A 25,339-nucleotide genomic window follows, 5' to 3' on the forward strand; every position below is an offset into this window, starting at 1 on the left:
CGACATCTTTAAGCCGCAGCATATCAGTTCTATGATATTGATGATGTGTCACAATGGCAGCAAGTGGCGCAAAGTGGACTGAAAGGGGTAGCAAATGCTGGGAGAGTGTAAAAGTGATGCATGTCATGTGTGCAGGACATTTGACTCCATATAATGCTTTAAGTATTCTAAAAGTCCATTTCAGCAATATCATTATCATAGGATTCAAATAAAGATGGGCGTAAATGTTTTTGTTGGTGATTATGAATGCAGTAGCATATGCGTGGTTTATAAAGCAACACCCTCTCTATGGATTAATTAACAGTCTATACAGTGTTCAGAAACATCTGACCCCATGCCAAAAAGAAAACAGACTATAGTAATGCAGACACACAAACACTAAAACAAATAATGCAAAAAAATATGTGGAAAAAAAGAGAGAGAAGATAAACCACACATACTAATCAATGGAACAAACACAAGCATAAACCATTTTCTTGGGGCACTACGCAGCTCTCTATCTGCAGCATTATGATAAAAATTTGTCTTTTGTGATGCAGAGGAAACAAACTCCACATTGTATGTGCTCACAAAGGGTCTAGGCAGAAAGAAAGAAAAGGAATTGGAGCTTAATTAGAACTGTTGGCTGATTTGCATTGCATGCTCATCGGTAATCTTGCCTTAAATGGAAACTGAAATTCTTATTGCAATTAGTGATTACTTGAAAAGGGATATGGCCCCCGAATGATTGTTAATTACTGGATCAGGAATAGTACATTAATTCACTGCAGAGGTTTTAATGCAGTGCAATGATGGGGACCCGCTCTTCCATCAATATTGTGCTGCTTGTCACACATAATGAAGTTCATAATACAAGCCTTCTCCCACACTGCTCCCCCCTTCACAACTGCTTAAATGTGCTCTCTAAGCAAAATTCATAACAGTCATTATGTAAAACTAATTCAATAGAATATACAAGAATGCAGCTTAATGACACATTAATATTGAAACTGCATATGGATATTAGGGCTGCAGGTCCATTTTGTGATAGGGTCAGGGTCTCTTATTTGGCTCATAAGCCGCTGAGAGTCTCCCGTGAATAAATAAATGCATATCATCACTTGGAACATGGCTTCAAAGGCAGGAAAAACTACGGCACACATTATAATACACAACTCACCAGTGTATTCTCCTTGCCAAATACTCAGCCCGATGACTAAGGCTGCAAAAAAAAAATCATATTCCAATGGGACTTTCTTAACCCCAGTCAGTGTATAATTACTCATGCTCAGTGGCACTGCTATGAAAGGTCTGAGCTTCTGGCTATGGCTCTGCAGGAGTTAGGGCACTTTTGCACAGACAACAGCAACAGCTTCAAAAAGAATGGCTAATGCTCTTGTCCCATATTCAGTGCACTGACAGATTCTCTGACAAGATGCGAGAAAAAGGCACCAGAGGTGCACAAGTACAACCCATCATCCACATGTGCATGCATGCACAGACACTCACTCTCATGGGTGTAAGAATGTTCTCACTGGATGGAGGGAACATTGTAAATGGGAAAATGACATTAATAAATTGGGGGGGTGGTGTAGGACAATAGACAATTCTGGAAGGTTCCATTAAATAAATATAAATGGTTATTTATGGAACAGTGCTGAGCTTCTTTGCCTGTGTTTCATGGGATGAGATGGAAACTGAAAGGCTCCCATATTCAATTATTATTGTAGATTCATAAAGGCAAAAACCTTTCAGTTCTGCAATGACAGCTACATCGGCTATGTAGTCTCTTCAGTGGTATATTACAATGTTTGTAGAGGAAAACTTGTACCCTCTCTTTTCCTGTGTCTGTCTCTCTACCACACACACAAGCTACTGCCATCTCCCACAGGACACATTAGTGAGGTAGAGGGATCCAGTTTGTCACTTAATAAAACGGCCCACTCAAACAGATGGCTTTGTTCAAACGGCCCCCAACGCTTTAAAAGCTGGAACTGAATCGCTGCTGTGGCAAATCAGACACATGAAAGCCCACCTCCCTTTGCGGTGGAAACCAAACAGAAGGAAACATATAAATATTGAATTGCGCCACTGTCGGCGCAAGACCAAAAAAAGAAGACTGAAGGAGAAGGGAGGTGGAAAACACTAGACTCTCCTGTCGGAAATTCTGAACATCTGGGCTGAGGTTGTCAGACGCCGATGCAAAATAATACAGAGGCTTCACTTTCAATAAGACTTCATTTTCATCTCCTCTCATTCATTACTTGTTCATTTGTGTATGAATACACAAATCTGCGGCCAATTCGTGTGTGACCATTTGAGGAAAAAACAGCCGAGCAAGAAGTATGAATTTGGATTTGTTTGTCTTATTTGTTTTTCCTCCAACGTCTGGAAAAAAGAGAGAACATAGATAAGTAATTCTAATTGTGCAGGCTTACTCTGTTTGGTAGTCAGTGCAGTCTATTTGCAAAAAGTTAATTATCTGATAGGATAGGCAGTGGCAGCCACTAACACAGAAAGGCATTTGTTCATTCTGTTATCCACTAGGCAATGGAACGATTCATTAAATGGCAGTGCTGCAGCAAAATGACCAGTAGTTATCATGCTGTGGCTGCACAGACTTGAAAAGATGTTAAAAATGGCAAAGGTGATAAACATTCTTTGGCCATGTCAGCTTACTGCCAATGTAATGACATGCAGATAGAAAGAGAACAAGACTGTGTCTGATTCTGATACCTCAACCACACATGTAATATACATTTTGTTTGAGATGGAAAAGAAATATCACCGTAACAGCAAGTGCAGATGACAATCTGCAAAACTGCTGGCTTTCCTCTACATGTAGCAAAAATCGCTAGATGTGGATGGGAAAAGTGGAATGGAAAATCCAATAAGCAAAATATTTGACTGTCTCTATTCAAGAAGGAATTACACTATTCTTGGGTCTGTCCTATTTCTTTATAGCATAAACTTCGCATAATTGTCTCTGCCCTCAACCACTGAGCGGAAAAGCTTGCCTCATATTTGTCTCCATAGGAGCAGAGATGGATTATGTAGCAAATCATTCCAGGGATTCGACATTGTATATTTAAACAAACTCTAATTTTATGGATAAGTAGTGCCAAGCCATTTCCGATGGATGCTAGTTGTCAGGCCATAAGAAGTGACACATTCCCTGCACTGTGTTTTCTCAGGCGCTTACAGGCAGACTAGCTCATGCTCCAGCAATCCTGCTAGATGACAACTGGCTTCCTTTCAGCAGCTCAGATATCCTGCAAATGTTCCTCAGTTCAGCAAACCAGGTACCAACTCAACCAAGCTTTTTGGAAGAAAACATATGTGCCATTAATTCAAATTTTCCATATTCATTGTATAACCAACCATTACGTTCTCCCAGTTTTCACATTGTACGGTCAGCAAATATTTCACTAGTCTTTAGGGCAAAAAAAAACAAATTAAAAAAAGAAATCATGAAATAACAATTGAAAATCTATCTTCTAAGAAACCTGAAAAGAGCAGTCACCTTCTCTGCACATCGTTCTCTGTAACCACCCATAGTCATGGCTATCCTCAAACCAAAAACCTATTACTGGGACAAAGAATATGCAGGGAAGTACCGCAGTCACTCAAGGCCCAAAGTGACCTTTCACAGGCCACTAATTATACGCAGCATTGAAGGAAAAGGAAAAAATGGTAGTAATTCAAATATGGGTAAAAATCCCCTTCTGCTCTTTGCCAACAATGAGTGCATTGTATGAGAATGCAGTAACATCAAAACATTATGAAAACGGGCATACATGAACCAAATAGTACTGTCATTGACAACTATAAAAGCAGTAGAAAATTACATTAACTGTGAAACAATATTGATACTGTTTTGATATTTTACCCGCATTAGAGCTGCTAGCTTTAAACAGATACTGATACAGCACATTAGCTTCATTTCTTAATCGCAGCAGGCATATATGCTTACAATGCTGTCACTTAACAATTTATTTTGTCAACTGTGTGACTCTTGAGCTTTAATAAAATCAAATTAACCAAAGTTTCATAAAAGCATTAATTACCAAGAATTAAATTACTTTTTGAGATCAAAATATTGCCTTTAAGCTGCTACATTTGATATATGTCAAAATGCCACATAATTGTATCAATTAATTGAATTTAAATGATTATTCTTTTATTGTTACTCTTTCCATTACTTTTTAATTAGTTTATTTTGCATTAAATGAGTGACATGCAATAGTGTGGGATAACATATTAGCTGTGCATTAGTGGGTTGTTTTTGTCAGCTACACATTAGTAATACATCTGCAACTAAACAGCACGCCATAAATCTAAGCTGAGGTCTTTGAATTCCTAATTGTGAACCCCTGAAGAAAACAGTTCAGCTTGTGTGTGTGGCTACAGTACGTCTTTGAAGAGCCACAGATGGGAAACAAATGAGGTCGGGTGGTATCAGGGTCAGACTGGCGGATGAGGGTTTTCACTTGGAAGCAAACTGAGCAATGTCACCCCAGGAGCAAAAAACAACAACCCTCAGGGGACATAATTAAAATAATCCAGTGAAATTAAGTGTTCCAGATCACTTCTAAAGGGCTCCTTCTTGATGTGTGTGGATGTGGGAATGAGTCATCAAGAGAAGAGTGCGTGCATATGTGTATATGTTTACAGTGTGTGGGTGTTACTCCAATTATACTACATGTTAAAGGTGTATTCACATTCCATGTATTCATCAACCTTTCAGAAAAGGAAATGTACCATAGTATCACAAAGCTGGTTCCAAAACATTTGACTTTTTTTGAAAACAGCCTGAATGTCCCATTGAAATCCTGCTTTTGTGTGGTGATTAGCCAAAATGCTGTTGCTTTAACCTTGGAAATATTTGCGTCACATTGGTGGTGATTAAATTGAACATGATTGGGGTAGGCAAACGCACCACTTTGGTGCAGTTCAGACTGGAAATATGTCAAAACAAGCTCAGAGAAGCACAGATGAGTATTTGAAAAGAGAACCCAAACAAAAGGGAGCTAAATACTCAGCGGAACTGCAGATGAGAATGAGAATCTTACAGTAGTTGTGATGAAATGTTTTTATCAAGTGCTTCCCAGAGTTCATTTACTGTATAACTATATATTTCCAACTGCGTTTTGATGACCAATTTCATGGAATATTGTGTCATGTTTTCTCCGAGGCTCAGCGGAAAAAAAAGGGTTGATTTGGAAAGACAAGGAGCCTCCTTAGGGAACAAGACTGTTGGGGACCGGAGATGTGGCCTTTGGACTGATGGAGTTGGTTACGCTTCTCTTCTTAGTCCTTTTCACCCTTCGCCAAACTGAGCCTCAGTTGACATAGCGAGAGGGTACACAATGGCGCCGGCCTCAAGTGCAAATGTTTGCCAGCAGTAATGGGCTCTAGTCCACTGGGCAAGTGAATGTGTGTGGTTTTTTTTTATGTATGTTTTAAGTATATGTACATAGGCATGTGAATAGAAATATTGTACGGACAATATATTTAATTGTAGTGTAGACAATGCATTTTTGTATTTGTGACAGGAATGCAATTCCTTTTACATAGTTACCTGGATTATTCTAAAAGCACAGTTGTGATTAATGGCTTTTAATGTGGAGCAGTGAAACTGTGAAGGGAGTAAAAAGCCAGTGACATTGTCACAAAATGCCACAAGGTACTACGGTTCTCAGTAAGTAATGACTCCATCTTTTTTCTCACATAGATTAAAGGTTAAATAGTGAGCTGGCACATTGACTCTGCATGATTGTTAACTTCATGAATATTCTAGGAAATCCAGTGCACTTCAGTACATAAAGAGGACATGAAGTGACAGTTTTTTCAACTTGAAGAGGGTCAGACGGGTGGACAGGCAGCGTGTCACAGTACTGAGCCCATAGCATCAAGTAAGTGTCCTTTTTAATGACTTGAAAAGTCTGTTATCTCGAAGATAACACATGTAGAATTCAAATACAAAAGATAGGGGTATACACTGTCTTCTCTGTCTGTGATTAACATTCAAAATGACAAACTATACCCATAAATTACCTGGAGCAGCACAACCTTCAGTCAGGAAACAATGTGGCATGTACCCTTTTTTCCCCTCTACACTTTCATCTTTAGAAAGTATGGAAATCACTTCAAAATACATCTCATTGAATCAAATGTTGGCACTAATGCAGCATTATCCACTCATTCATCCCTGTATGAGAGGCTTTCTCTTTCCATTTTTTTTCTTCTCCATTATGCATATTAATATTAGTGCATTAGTACGTTGATATTGTTACGATGTAAACTACATAAATTCTGCATGATAGTGGTACATTTAACCATTCTGAAATCTTCAGGGAATTTAATACAGAACAGAAAAATTTGCATTTAGTGACAACAAAAAAAGGTCTCCAGTAATCATTAACTTACAGGGACTCTAAAACTTACGTTTGTGGAACGTACTGGTAAATAGCATAAGAAATATGTTTATTGTAGTGTTCTCCTCGGTATGTTTTTGGAGCAGATATTTTCACCCTGCAGCACGTAAGGCGAGTTTGCTGTCATTAATCATTCCACAGGTGCAGGAGCATTGTCAGAACCCATACGTCCCTTTGCCTTTTCAACCTGGGAGGAAATCGGAGTGGTAGGGAGAGGAGGAGGGGGGGCTGGGTGCCTGAACACGTCCCTAAAAAACAATTTCCCTTCCCCTTCTTCTTCTGCACTGAATTTGTCAGGAGGGGGAACCAAGTCCAGATTAATTAGATTCCATTTTGTGGTCATCTTCGTTTTTTCCTCCTTCCATGACTCTTTTCTTTTTCTTTGTCTTGCCTACAGTCCTTACAGCCATCCCGGCACCATTTATCACGTTGCCATCTCGACAGTGCCTTCCCCCTTCCTTGCTGGGAAGCCATTAGAGCATCTCTGCATTGTGGCGGCCAGATTGCATTCCGTCCCTACTCGCGACATTTATCATCTTTTGTCCTAACTTTTTATCTGCCCCTGCCCTGCGTGAAGCCCTATCTGCAATGCCCACTATAATGAAACACTGGGAGGTGAGGCTCAAGTAAATAACCTAATTAAACCTAGCAAACAGGGACAAAGGGGAAAAATGCACAAAAGGCCTTTGTGAGAATGCCAGAGGAGGAACACTCACAGATGGCAGTGAGGAAGTCGAAGCAGTGATGTGGCTCCATGCCCATACCACCTTCTCATCTCAGTATTTATAGTATTCCTAGTGGTGCTGTTGTTTGTCCGAAGATGTCCTCTTAACGTGATTTGGACCATCATGGTATGAGATTATCCATATTCTGGCAAAGCACTGATTACACATCAAGAAATGAGAATTATAAGAAAATGTTCCCGTAAAGCCAGGAAATATCTCTGTGATAAGGCCCAAAGCTTTGAGTAATGGGTCCTAAGAGAAAATCTATCCTTCCTTCTCACTCCCTTTCACTCCTTTCTAAATCTTAGGCAAAAGTCGAGCCAACTCTGATTGGTCTCATTAGGGACAAAATGAAGAATGCCAAGCGTCATAATTATCGGCGCACTGCTGCAAACAGTATTGAGTCGATACAGCAAAATGTCAGGAGGGCATTAGCGGGCAATTATTAATCCATATCAAGCTGGGGTGGACAATTTAATTATCACCTAATCAATATTTCCAGATCTTGTACAGATGTAGAGCAGTGACCGGGTGGATAGATCAGCCTTCCGAGAAGCCCTGTATAGGAAAAAAAACCAAAAAAAACAAAAGGGGCAGCTGGAAACCGTAGCAGGGCTGCAGTAAACAGGAACATGCTTCTCTCCATGCATGACAACGGGCACACTCTACAGCTCCTTTCAGTGATGGACAGCAACTCTATTGTACCTGAATATGTTGGGGGGGGGACAGAAAGAACATTTCCTCTCTCCTGCAGTTCTTTGAAGATTTTCTGGGGGCACATGAGAGCATTGGATAGCCTACAAGTGTTAGTGCCACTGTGTGGCCACTTTGACTTTGATTTTTGCTCATTAACTGAGTCGAACCCAAATGTTTTTTTTCCCTCTTGTTCTCATGCTGTTACCAAAAGCAACCGTCTGTGTTCATTACAGTCCAGTGCCACTCAAACTTTGTCATTTACTAGCAAAAGCTCAAAAAGCCAACGCATGGTGCAGGAGTGATGTCGAATAATGGGGCTATGAATCATTAAAAAAAAAAAGAATTGTGTTATTTGTGTGGCTTTTAACAATTTGCTGTTATATTCCATCCTTAATAGTAATATTGCTTACTTTCTCTTGGTACTCTTTCTGTTCTCAATGCAGCCTGAATAATTACTCTCATTGTACCTGAAACAAACTATCTCAAATAATGTCAGTCAAGCTTTTGTTCGAGGGATGAAATAAAATGAATGCTGTGTAACAGGCCCTTGTGGATTTCAAAGACGCCACACAATGAGGCATGGCAAAACAAAAGTGGCTGTCTTCCACGAGATAACAGTCATCTTGAGATAAGAATACCCTCTCATGGCTCAGTTTTGCTTTTTTGTTTGCTATTACTGTGTCTCCCATCTCCATCTCTGAATCATTATAGTCACTATGCAACCAATTGATTACTAAGTTGCCTGGACCTGGGTTATTTTCTCTGCTTATTGCCTTACTATATGTTGCAATGGATTACGATTTTTAACATAAGATTGCATTTTCACCTCACTTTTTCTTTCATAGCACACATTACAAACCTGCATTATTAGCTCAGTTTTTTTTCCCTTCTAATGCTTCAGTTTACATTTTGTACTATAACAATTCCACAAGCCAAAGTGCTTCCCTTAATGCACACCAATAAAAACTCACTTAATTCATGTAGCCTAGTAGTGTTGACTCCCAGCTTTGATAGGACTTTGATGAAGTTAAATTTAATGATACTTTTTTAGATAAAAGTTGACTTTCTTCATTGTGTATGACAAGAGAGACTCAAAATCTGATCAAAATGTGACATTCAATCCGATCTGTTTACCGTTGGCTTTAAATACCAAATTTCAGATCCTTAAAAAAGGGTTGAGATCATTTCATGAGATGTCAGGAGACTAATCATATCTGTAGGATTAAAGTTGTAGGCTTCAGGATTACTTTTTTTTGGAAATTGAGCTTTGTAAAAAATGAGTTGTGACTAAGCACTGAAGAAACATAAAATAAATCCCTGTAACCCGTATTAGCTTCCCCTTCCCCTCATTCCTATCACCTCATCTTGTTTGAATGCCTTTGAAAGTCAATCCATCCATTCTTTTAGTTAATCTCCATCTAAGCTCTTTCTCTCTCATGTTTTGCTTTCTTTTCTATCTACCTATTTCTAATCTCTCAGATTCTTGTAGTATTTTCAGATCCCCTGTCAGGGGCAGTTAAGACACTGACTGTTGGTCAATCTGACCATACCTCCTTTTCTTATTTATTTTTATTTATCTTACCAAGCACTGTAGCTGTCTTCTCTGTAAATAAGGCTGTTGTATGATTTGTATGCTGTGTGTATACAGCATACTACTGAGGCAAACATCACAGCATATTGTTATTCTTAGAATAGGTCAAAGGGGATTTTCCAGACCATCTGATCAGTGATGTTCCTTGGCAGTAATGGAGAATGAAAGCATATTATTACAGGTATGCCATATTGTCCATCTCTTGGTTCCATTAGGTGTACTGTAAGTGTGTGGAGAACAGTACTTTTGTATAATTCCCAGACTATGAATATGTGTATAAACTGTCCATACGTGCACATATACTTACTGTGAGCCTGGAGAATGTGTACATATCAGATACTGTACGTGCCATATGAAAAACTTCTATTTCATTTCTTTTTTTTTAATATTATTTTTATTTTGTGCATAAGAAAGGCAAGTTGCATGAATGGGATTTGAAACAAACCTATAATCAAATACAGAATGAAAGCAATTTGCAGTATCACTTGTGCCCCAACACTTAAAAACAGCATGTCATTTCATCATGTTTAACCAGGCCCTTCAGTAGCACTTTGCTACCTGCTAACTGAGTGATGTCTCCTGGGTATTCCCATTCTCCTCCCCTTGAATTGGCATAATTTGGCCAAAGACGTAAATAAGGCTGCCCCTGTGGGAATTAATGACAAAACCACAGCTTATCCTTTCCGTGGACAACTCTCCTTGAATAATCGCAACGGGGGGGGGGGGAAGCACAGCCAATTAAATTGTGCCATGTAATGAGAGGCGACTACGGACACCTCCTGGGGGTCAGTTGAGGAAAAAAAAAGATCCATGTGTAAATTTGTACTCTCAGTTTACAAATCTGTGCGCACAGTTTACAGTCGTGTTTTCAGATTCATAATCCGTGTCCTCGAATTAGGAATCCATGCCCTCAGATTTGCAATCCATGCACTCAAACACAATTGATTGTAAAATGTGAAGATTTAATTGAATATTTCAAAGAAGATGTGGCTGAGGATATTCAATATGAGATCATCATTCTTAAAACATAGTCTTCCTCAATTAATCTTGAGCCAAATCAGCCAATAAAGCACTCCCAACTCTGTGCGTGCGTTTGAGTGAAAAGGGGGGGGACTCACACACACAAAATCTTAATCAGTTTGAAATGAATAACATTTTTGTACCAGGTAACGCAAAGCAGACTGGTTTCGTCTCCATAGCAACGGTGGCTGAGGATCATGGGTAATGTAGCCTTCCGCTATCCAAAACTGACAAAAATAAATAAATTTAAAAAAAAAAATCTGTGGGCACGGATTCGTAATTCGAGGGCACGGATTATGAATCCGAGAGCACGGTTTATAAACCGTGCACACAGATTTCTAAACCGAGAGTACAGATTTACACATGGATCTTTTTTTTTTTTTTTTTTTTCCTCCTCTCAGCTGACGCCAGGGGGGCTCCGTAGGCAACAGACTGTGCGGTGTGAAATTTCTGTCTTACCCAGGCAGTGGCAGGAAGGAGGGTGTACAGTGAAAGGGGATCTCTGCGAGACTCAAAATCTTATTTGGAAGGTGTACTTAAAGAAATCCATGTAGGCATAAATCCAGACATCATCAAGTCCTTTCAACAGCCTCCCCCCCCCCACACACCCTCCCATATGTGCTCTCTTGTACTAACTATCAAACCGAGGGAGAGATTGTGAGTGGATTAAGGGATGACTGCGTAGGGATTGAGTGAGATCGAATTTGGGAGGACTAAAAGTTTATGCTGAAATATGTCAGTTTGTGTTTTTTAAAGATTCAAAGGTGCGGGGGGGGGGAAACTGTGGTTAACAAATCCAGATATGGTTGGCAAATGACCACTCAGGATTCCACTGTCACCCTAGCTCTCTGTTGTATATGAATTATCTACACTTAACTTGAAATATCCTTCATCATGACTCAAGTGATGGAGGGGATTGTGGTAATTAATTAGTTGATGAGAGAATGATGAATGACATGAAAGACGGCACTATGGGAGTATTAACGCTAAGGGGAAACAGACTGCTCATGGATGTTATGATGGATGCTGTATAAACACCTGTACATCACTAAGTATCCAGGGACCCTTCCATAATTGGGAGTGTATGCGAGAATGTATATTCCATGTTCCATGGTGTGATGGGATGGGCACTTAGAGCACTGTGCCATTAGAAACAAGGGCTTGGCTCAGTTTCAACTGGAAAAGCCTATGGGTCTGGCTGTGGCGTGAGAGCATTTCACTTCTCAATGGAGGCTTTCACTCTCATTTGCCATAACTAATAAACCACGCTAAAGCTGTGTGTCACAATAAATCTCTGCTTCTCAAATGGCATGACTCACTTGGTTGGTGCGGAGATGCCAAAGAGGGAGCGAGTGTAAGTCGGCGAGTGTTTGTGAACAAGTGCGCGAGCGAGTGAGTTAATGAGCGAGCGAGCAAACAAACGAGCGAGAGGGTGGAGTGATGGAAAAGAGTGACAGATGTAGTGTGTGAGAGAGTATTAGGTGAGAAAGACGTGCTCTCCGAAGATGGACTTTGAGCACTCACTCCATCACTCGGCAGAATGTAAATCAACTGTGACAGGAGGAGCTTAGGGCATAAAGATTCCCAATCGGCGTCAAGCATTGGAGAGTGCTGTAGGTAAGAAGGTGGGAATGTAAGCTTTCTGGCCGGGACAGAGAGATTGCCCCGAGGCGGTCCATGGAGATGAATGGTTTAGACCATTAACCCCACTGCAGAATCTCAACATACCCCACAGGCACACAAATGTGCTGCGCCTAGATCAGTGCAATGTGTCGCACTCATAGGACCCCTGGAGTGAGACCAAAGCTCCGGCCTCGGGCCAGGTGTTACCCACACAAGCACACATACATACGCACACACACACACACACACGTGGATGCATGCATAAGTGTGAATTCTGAAGCCAACGATTCAAAAATGCTTTTATATCCATACTGTAATGTACTATAAAAAAACATATTTCCTTCTTCCTAACACACACATCAGGGAAGTAGGATTTTGCTCCCAAAAACGAAGTGATGCATTCGTCAATATCCAGTTGGCTCTTATATTTTCAAGAGGATAATTACTTAATAGAATGACACTCCTGGCATGATGCAGGCTGTCATACTGTACATCTACCGTACCTCTTGGCTCCCTTTACTTTTAAGTTTACCTGTTTCACTTATGGTATACAGAATACAGATTGGCTCTTGGACTTGTATCTTTTGTGAGTACCATGTACTTAAGCACTTTCTTCATACATATATCATAGAATAAATTGTCATATAATGCAGGTGTGGTGAAAGCATGACTTCTCCTACTATACCTTCACGGCTTAATAATCGATTTGCACTAGTATAGCAGGCCCAAGATTACAATTTCAATTATAATTAACACTATGGTTTTCAAATGTATATCTTAATTTCAGTCTAAAGTCAGGAGATAAATGGGCTACCACTGGAAGACTGCACTTATGCAAATAAGACAGAGAGTCTCCACCACTTGCAGAATATTTTGGACCAGGTGCATAAACATGGTGGCCATTGACTTTTACCTTGATTTCTACCGGTTGATGAATATACATTTTATTATTGTAACAAACCAAACCTCTGAGTTTCTAGCCTATTTTTAATATGACTTCCCAGCCTTAGATTACTTTGTAGATGATATGTACTTTAGCTCTCCATTGTTCAGGCTGCACACTGCTGTAAAACATCATCTGTGCAGGCAACGCTGATGTATTTCAGACTTGACTGGTCCAGTAATCCTGTTGCTGCAGTTACAGGCTCAATCCATTAATTGCACTGTCACTGTGGCAATGTCACGAAACACCTGCATTGTTATACAGTTCGCTGGCATGCCATATGAAAGGTGATCAGATTTAGTACATATGCCAGCAAGGCCAGAATCATGCCAAGTGTAAGCCCAGCAGATGCAAAACAGCTGGCATTGAGCTCAGCTCACCGGCTGATCCCAGCTTCAAAGGCGTGCTACAAGGTACCCTTTGTGTGATAGTGTGTGTGTGTGTGTGAGAGAGAGACAGAGAGAATGAGACTGTGTAAGTACAGAAATCTAGTCTGATGTACTGCATTAAAATGGTCCTCCATTGTTTTTGACACCTGAAATGCTCAAAGGACAAATAAGGAGGTGCCCATTGGAATCCATACAATTTCACAGTATGGTAGACTCATACTTTCATGTGGAGGTATTCAAATATATGGATTTGGAGACTTTGTTGATTGCCACTCCAATGGATTTACAACATAGATTACAGTGCTTTTGTACTGTCAATATTTCCCACCCTGAGATTTGAATGGTACAGCATGGTTAAATTGCATCACCATTTTCAAGTCAATGTGTCTTGGAGACATAAGTGCACTTAGATATAGCATTAGTGGCTGGGGGCAAGCCTTTAATTACCTGCATCTGGGCCTTTACGACATCTCTATATTGTATGTGATTATCTGCTTTTCTTGAGAGTGGGAGGGTCAGGAGTGTGGTGAAAATTGCTTGGCTTTTGTGTGATTCTGTGGTCTAAGTGCGAAGCGAAATGATTGCAATCCATAGATGAGGCTAATGGCCTTAAATAATACTCTTGGGTGTAGTTGTCAGATAAATCGGCATTCATGGAGTTAATGATGGGCCTGATACAACCTTTAAACATAATTGCACAGCATATTGTTGACAAGGAGTTGGTACAGGCATTTTCAGCCAAAGAAAATGATAATGACTTCTTACTCATTTACTTCAACCTGCGAGCAAGAAGCATCTTGCATGGCACTGATAACATTGTTTTATCTCAGATTGCCAGTCTTGTCACAAGGTCTTCATCCAAACAACTAGATGGTAATTAAGTGCTGGCACTCTCTGCCGAAGGTGTTTTCAACACATTTATTTGAAGTGTGAACATGACACATACTCTCTCTCTCCTCTTGTAGATGTTGATGCTGCTTTTAAAAGATGTACTGTACTAAGACACATTTTGAAATGAGCGAGTGGAGCCAACAATGAGATTTCCACTTGAGCAGTGTCCGGCAGAATGATGAATGAGGTGGTAGACTAAGGGAATTACAGTGATTTAAAGTTGGATCACAACCGCTATGAGTTCTGTTCTCCTCTCGCTTTTGAAGTCATAAACATGTAAGCTGTGTTTGTGTGTGCGTGTGTGTGTTTATTTGTGTGTCTAATTCAATGCGTACTAGGCGGTGTGTGGGGGGTTGAATGTAGGCTGCCGCTCTTAAGAGTACATACTGTGCGTTCCTACATGTGTGTGTTTGCATGCTTTGTATGTTAGCACTGTGTGGGTATGAGTGTAGAAGGGAATGGAATAGACTCAATTTAAATCAAATTAGCATGCAGGCAAATTAAGCAGAGGGATTTAATTTGAGCTGTTGTAAAAATGCTAATTTCAGTACAGCCCGGAAGCTCATATGCAAATACAACACTATTTTACAATAATTCATATTAGGCCAGGCATGCATAAAACACACATATTACAGCCCAATGTCATCTGGGGAATAGAGTATCATTAGCTCTCGGACTTGCTACAAGGTGATCCTGTTCAGAGGGTGTGCGTGCATGTGTGTGCGCACATATACATGTGTTAAGGACTTCTCCATTCATCTGTATGTGTTGATATTGTAGTTGCCTTATTTTCATTTTTCATTTTGCAACAATATTCTCATGTTCGTAAGAATGGTAATGTGTCTTTTTGTGTATGTGTGTGTGTGTGAATGCCAAAGTGCTGGATTTTTTTTTTCTTTTTGTACATACACTAACCGACTTGGAAACACTACTACAAATTGTAGTCATGATCATTCACATTCCACCCATGAAATACTATAACTGACTGTGATACTGGCAGATGTTGTTGGAATGTTGCTGCAGTAATCGGAACCAAATGACTCCTGATAGAGCGGTAGACACTCTTGGATCATAAATGTGTAACTTGCTTCTACATATCTTGCAGCGAACATATGGGATCCAGTATTTTAACAGACGAGAGCCCACCTTTAACTCAGTGTAAGAGGGAAAAAAAAAAAAGCAAGCATGAAAACAAGAGCATCTTTATATGTTGTTGATGCATTAAATGTAAGTATGTAGGTTGCCCTCATCTGTTTTTTTCACAGTATAATGACTCGAAAGAAGTGCTGCATCAATATGAGGATTTGTCCCATGATTGCTAGCTCAAAAGGAGAGCACATACATTAGATGCCAGTGAATGTTGTGTATGCTTGTGTGTACAGACCCGCCTGTAAATAAGCATATGTGAGAGAGATGCGGTTTGGGTGTTAACATCTTAATGTTTAGAGAGGCTGGAGGAGCCTGTCAATAACAATTGAAGCATTAAAGAGAAGCATGCTGGCTCGCTGGGACTCACCATGCCATCCATGAGCAATGAGAGGAATCAATTAAAACACTTTTAAGCCTTGGGTTTGACATGGTCCAACACTGCATGTGGTTTGGTCGGGCAAGAAAGAGTGTGGGTGTTTGTAAGCCAGTTTTCCCTACAGATGTAGCTCAGCATATTTTCATGTCACATATTTTTCAAATACAGCATTTTTGATATGCTTTTTCAAAGAGAGAAAAACTAGAAATACCGCCTCGCAGTTGTATGCCTCTGCCAAACCAGTCAAGTTGCCGTTTGTAGTGAAGACTTTGAAGGAATTTAATAAAATATATTAAGTGTATTTTCCTTGTATGTGTTCACATGCTTGGCTAATAAAGCTGATTCTGACAGGACACAAAGTTGTAGCCATGACAGTAGACGATGTTTCAGATATGGATGTTGCTGCAAAGAAGTTCTAAAACACAGATGCTTCACACACATCTTCAACCCGGCAGCACAGAAGATCTATACAATCACCACAGTTTCAAGGTGGGCAACCAAGATTACTGTAACCAATTCAGTATCTGACCAAATGTGAAATATGGTCCCTTTGACCTTTAACCTTTTGGATATAAAATGTCATCACTTTTATGTTATCACATTTTATCCTGTTGGACATTTGTGTGAAACTTTATCATAATTAGTGTATGAACTCTTGACTTATGGCCAAAAACAGATTTTGTGAGGTCACAATGACCTTGACCTTTGACCACCGAATTGTAATCACTTCATCCTTGAGTCCAAGTGGACCTTTGTGCCAGATGTAATGAAATTCCCTCCAGGTGCTCCTGAGGTATTGCATTCATGAGAGAATGGGACAGACTTGAGGTTCACAGTGATCTTTGACCTTTGACCACCAAAATCTAACTGGTTCATCCTTGAGTCCAAGTGGACGTTCGTGCCAAATTTGAAGAAATTCCATCCATTGCGGTGTAGTTGCTACTGGTTGTACAGGTCAATCAGTATAGCTTAATGTAGAGTAGTTTAGTAGCTCAATCAGAAAATGGAGCCTGAGGGAAACTTTTTAGTCACACACATTGTGGTACATTCTTACTTCTAACACCAGGTTTGTTTTTGCTTAATGTCAGTGCTGGGCTCATGAACTCTATCAAGTTAATGAACAGCCAAGTTATTTAGTCCCTGAGCCCACACCAAAGTTTTCATGGGTTTCATCCCTGCCCAGGTGGAGATGTTAAATGCTTCCAGCGCTCCTCTCATCCTCCGACACTTCTTTTTTGCATTACTGTTAAGCAAAACACACAGAGGAATTGTTTGTTGCCTCCCTGCTCTTCCTTTCTCTCGCTCTGTCCCCTTGGCTCACCAGGGACAATTATGCCCCTCTTTCAAGCTATTGCCAAGCCCAATTTGCCACACAAATTAAATGGGCCGCATTTGAAGAGCGAGGGGAACGGGTGAAGGAGAAAACGAGAGAGAGAGAGCAACAAAGAGAGAAGGCCAAAGACAAACCAATGACAGAGTGAAAACAAACCAACAGACCAAACAGAGAAACACAGCTACACAATCCTCTAAGATATTTTTTTTGAAACCGTCTTGTTCCTCCTCCCAGCTACATACAGGTCTCACATGGAAACATTTGTAGAAGGAACAAATTTCACATTACCACATTAACAGTGGTGTGTGTTTATTAGGGGGGCCTGATTGGCATTTTTCTTGAGAGGGGGCTGCAGTGTCCACTGTGTGGGGTGGTGAGTAGGACTGGCTCGGAGGATTGTGCCATCTGTTGAGCAGGCCGACTCAGCCATTTTCTGCTCTTGCGTATCTCATATCCTCCACCGTGTCCACAGCCGGAGGCTAGCTCACACCCAAATAGATCCAGAGCACCAACAGAGGGCAGCTTTCCCTTCGGAAATGCAGCCGGATTTTTGGTGCTGAGGGTAAGTCTGGAGCGGAGTAAATTGAGTGGAGGTCCATAGATGGGGAGAGAGCCCCCGGAGTGTCTGGGCTAGTTATGCATATGCAACCGCACGGCAGAGGAAATTAAGGAGCTTCTGAGTCGCTGGAAGGGGCTATTGCACTGCTTCCAAACAGCAAGGGGAGATAGTAGGGAAAAAGACAAAGACGCAGGCAGAAAAACAGTAGCCCGTATGAGAAATGAGGAGCAAATTGGCAAGAGAGTGATTAGGAAGAAAAACAATGGAGGGGAGTGGGGAAGGGGAGGAACAAAATAGTGTAAGTGGGAGATCACACAACAAGAGCAGAATAGAGAAAATGTGAATCCGAGGGTTAATGTGTGCAGCCTGAGGTGGTTCTGGTAACTCAGTTGCAGACACACACCTCATCTCCATGACCTCCCTGACTTCCACACACCCCTTCAGTCATTAACAGCCAGCCATTGTGACTACCTCATGATAAGTTTGTTTTGGCTTTGAAATGATGACCCAGCACAGCTGTCTAAGTAGGGTATGGGGTAGCAGCAGCTGTTAACAGCCAGACAGCTAAAGGAAGGAAATAAATCGGGGGGGGGGGGGGGGGGGGGGGGGGGGGGGGGGGGGATGGTGAGCACAGAGGCGTCAAGATTTGGGGGCTGTTGACTGCACTTGTGCAGGTCTGTTACATTTGCGCTCAAATGCAACTGTGGAATGTCTGGACACGCGAGAGTGGAATTCTTATCAGGACAGTTGTCTGAGGGGAGGTTTTAGCAATAGTCTTTTTTCTAATCAAACGCTGTTATGTAAATTCACACTACACCGTGGACGATGGGAGTTTCTGAACAGATAGCTACTAAAGAGCCCCCTCAATGGTAACGTTTATCGACCGTTAATGTCGTTTTGGGAAGGTCCCGTAATTAAATTGTGTCAATAAATCCTGGAGCTGCACATAAAAAGGGGGATAAACGGAGAATACATTTCTCCATTTGCTTCTCCCCCGCTGTGAGACACATGTGGCGGGAGACAGAGAAGAAAAATAAAACACATTTGAACAGATTGCAGGGAACATTTCTCAAGCACAAAGTTGAAAATCTCACCCATCAATTTCACTTTGCGTGGCTCTATTGTATATGACCTTGGGTGAATGATCCCTTCATTCAGAGATATTCAGCTGAACTGAGGGGATTTCAGTCGGTGCAAAGGGAGCAATAAAACTTTTATTCATCCCACTGTGACTCCAGAAGCTAATGATTCATGGATCTTAGTGTAAAAAAAAAAAAAGAGAGAGAGAAAGAGAGAGAGAGAGAGAGAGAGAGAGAGGGTGGGAGATGGGTGGTGCTGTGGTGCAGGACCAAAGCTCAATGAGGTTTGAAAACTGTTGTCACACATCAATGGGCAGGTGTCTGATGTCAAGTAACTCAATTCCAATGACTTCTCATCATGAGATTCTCGGCTGAGGCCTGAGCATTTCTGGTTCACGTGATAGTTTTTGCAGCAGAAAAAAAGTAGTTGGAATAGAAGGACTCGGACACATTTTGATAGTTGGGTGATGGATCACTGTGAAATATAGGTGTGTGTACATAGTGGAGGATACCAAGACAGTATTTCATAAAGGAAGTGATTTACTAAAATTAAATATAATTGGATTTTGTATTTGAATTTCTTTTATTTATCATGTAGCTTTGGTAAGAGACTAACAACACATACTGGTAGTGGTAATATCATCCCAAGTCTCATCATACACATCCCTGCGTGTGTGTTTTATGAAGTATTTATGTGCTTGATGACATTCAATGAAAAATAAGAAACAAAACCCAATTCTGACCGTTGTCACCCCGCCCCCCCCCCAGCCCGACAGGTCACAACACTTGAAGGTCCACATGAAAGCCAGCGGTCCACTTACTTTGAGCGTCGGCGAGGTGGAGGAGCAGACCCAGGACAAGCAGCAGCGGCAGCAGCAGCGTGGGTCTGGCTCTGTGCATGGTGGGACAGCTTGGCACCAGCATGCTTTGGCAGCCTCGGTGGCGCTGGCTCACAGAGCCCTGTGAGTCAGTCTGGTCTGATTTCTCAGATGCAGGGTATTCACAGCCTATGCAAGGCAAGGAGGGATAGGGAGAGGGAAGGAGGAGGGAGGAAAAGGAGAGAGAAAAGAGAGAGGGACTGAATGAAACAAAGCTGTTTGGCTCCACGGGTTTTATCTATCCCTGCACATTTCTGACATACCCCCACACAGCCTCGGCTGGAGCTGACAGAGGATAGGAAGAGGCTGATGTGCTCACGGGGTATGTTCTGACAGTTCTCTAAATGGAATAGTCACTTCACACAATGCGTGTGCACGTGTGCACGAGAGGGAGAGAGATAGAGAGTGCGAGAGAGAGAGAGAGAGAGAGGGAGAAACCACACAGATGAAAGGGTGAACTAATAAGATTTTGTCTTCACAGCTTTGGTCGCGAGCCCCAATTAAATACGCTGCATAATAAGAGTACATTTTAAGTCCTCCTCAGATCAGTGTTGATATCTGTTTCACATAAAGAACGCCTCTGTTGCATGCATGAATAGTTAGGAAATACTGGAAATATTCATAAATTCTGAATGCTGTTTAATAGCTTTTCAAAAGGAAGTTTACAGAAATGTGACCACTGAGAGACTGGTGAGACCGTCTTGAGTCTTTAAAGCACAATACAAGATATGAATACTGTCTTTCACTTACATTGTCATACACACATTCACTAAACCAATTCATGTGAAGCACATATTTATGCATCTTACACCGCATTTAATCCATAGCGGATGCTTTAATAGCTCAAAGTGCCTATACGACGTGATGGAGTAGCTGAGCTTCAGCACACACACACACATATAACCGTTTTCTTTTATCCAGCGCCGCTTAAACAACAAATAAAATCTATAAGACAGAGTGGCCAAGTGTTACCATTCATGTTTCAGCCTTTTATCGAAGGGGCCACTACATAGCTGTGAAAATCAATGTGATACAGTGAGCTAGTATTAACTGCAGACTGGCTCTATCCCTTGTCATCCATTTGCTTAAGCCAGAGCTTGATCCTTAGTGATGGATGCTCTGCGGTAGTCTTCGGCTCGTAACACGGCTCCCAGCTAATCCAAGTGGGTGAGCTTTGATGACATGCTGCTGGTTAGCATGCTAGCTATTCTGCTGATATTGTTCCTTCAGGATGCTTGTTGTTTCAGCTGTGGTGACCAGCGGAGTTAGACCTGTACGTGGTCAACGTACCGTGATATTTCAAATCATTTATGTACCGTGAGGTCAAACACACAACATGTCAAATCTCTTGGAAGTTTGGGGATTTAGCAGTTTCAGTAACTGTCTGCTCTGAAGGTAGCGACTGTAAACATAAAGTCTTTTACTAGAAATAATATTTTATGGGACTGTTTATCTGCAGATTTGACTGCCGCCGACTGAAAGAAAAAGAGGAAAAAAAAACAATCCCCCCTAAGCCCAATCAGTAGGCCCGATGATGACAAAGTACCTCATTTCCCTGTTACCAATCATCCTCTTTCTCGCTCCTAGCTCTCCCTCTTTCATTTCTGTGGGCTGTAAATGGCAGAAAAGACGGGAAGATAGCGCACCTGTCACACTCGATTTGTGTTGGGGGAAGATAGACACGACTACCTGTCTCCCAGCGCCGCAGGGCTAGCAGCAAGCGTAAGAGAGCGGGGGACGTGTGGCGAAGGGAATCAATTTGAGGCAATCTCATCCCCCGCTCGCACACCGACACACGCGCACAAACACATCATACAAACACAAATGTATATACATATACGTACATTTGAGCACACTAGACAGACTTTTCATATGAGTAGTGTTTGTAGCGACTGTGGATTTGATTAGAATCAAGTGGACTGAAAAACCTGAGCTGGGTGTGAGCGGATAAAGCCGCAGTCTGATCCATACGTACTGCAGGTACAGCTGTGTGTCTCCTCCGGTTATTGTTATACGCATGTGCCCCCACCAAATCTAAGTGATAGCCTTTGAGTTAATTAATGAAGTGTGAATTTCCATAATGACATGACATTAGGCAGCACACAAGAAACTGTACTCAGCAGCCCTCCCCGTCTCTATTCACGCCCCGGCATGCGCACACAACCATTTACACACATACACACACACACACACACACACACAAACGCTGATAGAGGCAAACAAAACCATCTGTATGTTGTGTAACCAACAGTGATACAACCAAGAGGCTGTGCCATGTGAGTAAATAAAAGGAGAAGCTAATGTAAGCACAGCTAAAAGGCACCCCCCTCCCCACCCACCCCCCCCTCAAAACCTTGATTTATACCAAAAATGAAAGCAATTATATTTGCTTGCTGTTGATTTGTGATGATAATTTTTACAAGTAAATTGCACTGCAGATTCCTTCCTAATGTGCTAAGGGAGGAAAAGCCACCTGCCAGACCTGGCAGAAAGGCAGCGGCTTGCCAAATGCATTGTTATATGACGATGGATTTAGCCTAAATACTGCAGTTTTTTTTTTTTTTTTTTTCCTGAGCCTGAAAGCTTTTGTGTTCATGCATGTGTACTTAGACATGTACATGAGTCCATTTGATCCTTCCCGTTTCAATTCGAGTCTAAATAAAGAGACTCTCTCAAAAGGCGGCGCCACCTTTTTGCCCGTTTTATCCTCGACATGGCCGTTTTGCGTTACACTCTTGCGCTTTCACTTTCATACATTTTGTGGCACCGATGCTTTTCATTGAACATTTATTACAATAGAATGAAAAAACAATCTTGTCTTTCTTCCTGAGCCCCTGGTGGTATTATTGTGTTCCCATTCACTGGTGCTTCATTCAAAGGATTTTGCTGCTGATAGCAATCATGCATTATTAAACAAAGCCTGACAACATGCACAATGTTAATTAGAAAAGGGGGGGGTGGGGGGGGGGAGTGTGTGGCAAGAAAAAGAAAGGGGCTGTTGAGCTGTCTACTCTCTCTCCTTCCCCATGATCTTTATCAGAAATTTGAAAGAGAAGGAGGGAGGGATGTTTATATTCTCCATAATGGCTAGTCTCTATTCTCATTTGAGTGTGTGTGTTTGGTATGCTGGTCTATTTAGACGAGCAATATTATTGAGGGTGGAAAAACAACAACAAAAGAATCAGTCATATTTATCTTATATTCCAGCCATACTGCAATAAACTTGTTATGGGAAAGTATGCAGGCAGAATAGTTATGAGATTCCCAAAGTAGCAGGTTCACAACATCAGCTTCACGCCATTTGTGTCTTACCATGTTCCCTCACATGCTGTAAGATTTTGGCAAACTGAGTACAAAACCAGTGGGAAACAAATGCTGACACGAGAATGCTACTGATGGTGCCATTTTTAACAATTTCAACATGGGTTTGAGCGGAGCAGTTGTACCACATTATGCTCATCCTTCGTGCAAGTTGACTAATTTCACGTTGGCCAACTCCAGGGAATTTTTAAATGGGGTGTTTTTAATTTCAGGCTCATGCACAAACGGAATTGAACTTCAAGGAAATAGTGGAGTTACGGTATGTTATCCTAACAGACCAAAGCACCCACAAAAATACCACCAAATCTATTAAGGCCAATCCCTCTGTAATTAGCCCAACACATGCAAGGACAAGGCACGTCAAAACTACCGAGGATGTGATCCATTCTGCGCTGTGTTATAAAAAGTTGCCGGGTATCATGCCCAGCCAGGCGCAGCAAATAAGAATTTGCTCCGTTTTATGAGGCAGGACATTCTATGTCTCTCTGGACTTTCAGAGTTAAAGAATGCGGTAATTACCCCCCAGACGTACACTTTCAAAATACAATGCGGGGTATAGCTGCGAGCACACAGAGTAAGGCTGCCGTGTTACTACTGCAATGGTCTCTAACCGTAAACTTGATGCTGAGAGGGAGCTCCTGCTTCAGAAAAGGCTTCTGAAGTCTCGCTGCTGTTGTGAAGTAGTATTGAGGGGACACAAGGTGGAGAAGAGTCAGGGCGAATACAGATCTCATCATCTTCCATTTGCTGTTAATATAGTATGTAATTAAACTATCCTCCTCCTTAGTAAGCAATTGGGGAATAAAGCATGGTGTGCTGGAGAAGAGTTGTGCAACATATTGAATCTGTACCTTGCTGTGTGTGTTTTCTTCAAAGAAATGAAACATGCATCATCGTTGATATGCTGTTGCAGTGTTGCACCAGTAAAAAATCCTCTCTGTATGCTAATAATGATCATAATCATTTATTATAACTGACACATTACTGTAAAATCAGTCATTTTTTTAGTGTTCTTTATTTTTTTAAATGAATTTGAATTGAATTTTCTTCATATACAAAACACTACATTGAAAAACTACATTTTATAATTATTATAGAGTTATTTCATAGTTACCAGGAAAATAAATAGTCCGCACTTTGTATTATTGTGGATTTTGGTTTTGTATTTATTTTTACCTACCACCTATTAATGTGTCTTTGCATACACTATCAACTGACCAACTGGGGTACTTTGTAGTATATGTGGTTATATTATTCAGCATATATGATATACGTATATGTAGCACATTATACTATAATGTATATATGATATAGTACCAGTCGAAAGTGTGGACACACATTCTCATTCCCTTGAGTGTGAAAGTTCTGGCTGGTACCAGGGATGTGATTTCTCCAGATTAATTCAGAACTCCGGATTTTCCGACCTGAAAATGTGAGCCATGAGCTGCCCGAGTGAAATAGAGAGGATATGAGAACATCTATAGTCTGAAGTGCATGAATTTTTTTTTTTTTTTCCTTTCCAAGTATCCACAAGGATGTTTGTTTGTGTTCACCTCAAGCTCAACCTGCTGATTTTAAAAGGACAGCGGTGAGCAGGAGGAAGGAGCCATCTTGGCTGTTTTAATGAGTACAACAGGGGAGAAGTTGCTGGGGGAAATAACATAAATATTGGGATTTCACTCTAAAAAAGGTGAAGTGTCAGTAAGTAGGGTCTGCAGTGGAATTATGTGAGTGTTGTTTGGTGTATTTTACAAGACGAAGCGAGCATGCACATTTGTGTTTATTTGCCGCATGCAGCCTTCACAGTACAAGCAGATGTTAGCTACCAGCTAACAACACAGTTGTACTGCTAGGGGGAAAAAAAAGTACAAGCAGGTTTTGATGGGCGGTTTGTTTCTGTATGTCTTCATTACTCTCTTTTGTCATTGGTGAATTGTATTTCTGTCAACAGTTTTGGCTGATGTGCTTACAAGTCACAGCGATGTAATGACACTTTGTTTTATGATCACTTATTTTAGGATTCAATATTGCAAATTACACCACACAGGTGTCCACAAGTGCATCTATGCGTGTAGCAACATATTTCATACACGGATGCTCTTCAGGAAGATTTCTTGGAATGTACCCTGATGGATAATATATTAGATGGCCACAGATGAATGATACTGGTCACCAGGTTAGCTTAAGTAGTTAGCTTAGTTTCAGTCAAAGCCAGTAAAGATATGAGCAATAGTGTGGGCTACACATAAAGAAATGTGCCTCATGCAGACACTAAATAACTTTTGTTTTGGTTATGTGTATTTTCATGAACTCCAGTGTAATCAGTACAAACTGACTGTGAGGTTTAGGC

The 25,339-nt window shown here is 41.1% G+C and overlaps 1 protein-coding gene across 13 annotated transcripts in view; it reads right to left on the bottom strand.

Moving 5' to 3' along the window:
* LOC137174637 (receptor-type tyrosine-protein phosphatase delta-like) overlaps positions 1-25,339 on the bottom strand; it is a 369,722-nt gene that overhangs the window by 80,682 nt on the left and 263,701 nt on the right. For all 13 annotated transcript variants that reach the window (XM_067580052.1, XM_067580050.1, XM_067580055.1 and 10 more), the window contains one exon: positions 19,612-19,797. In XM_067580052.1, coding sequence (XP_067436153.1) covers positions 19,612-19,714 — 103 coding nt within the window. In that variant the 5' untranslated portion in view covers positions 19,715-19,797. The remainder of the gene's footprint in view (positions 1-19,611; positions 19,798-25,339) is intronic.

The sequence above is a fragment of the Thunnus thynnus genome, chromosome 22, assembly GCF_963924715.1.
Source record: "Thunnus thynnus chromosome 22, fThuThy2.1, whole genome shotgun sequence".
In the NCBI taxonomy this organism is placed as follows: Eukaryota; Metazoa; Chordata; class Actinopteri; order Scombriformes; family Scombridae; genus Thunnus; species Thunnus thynnus.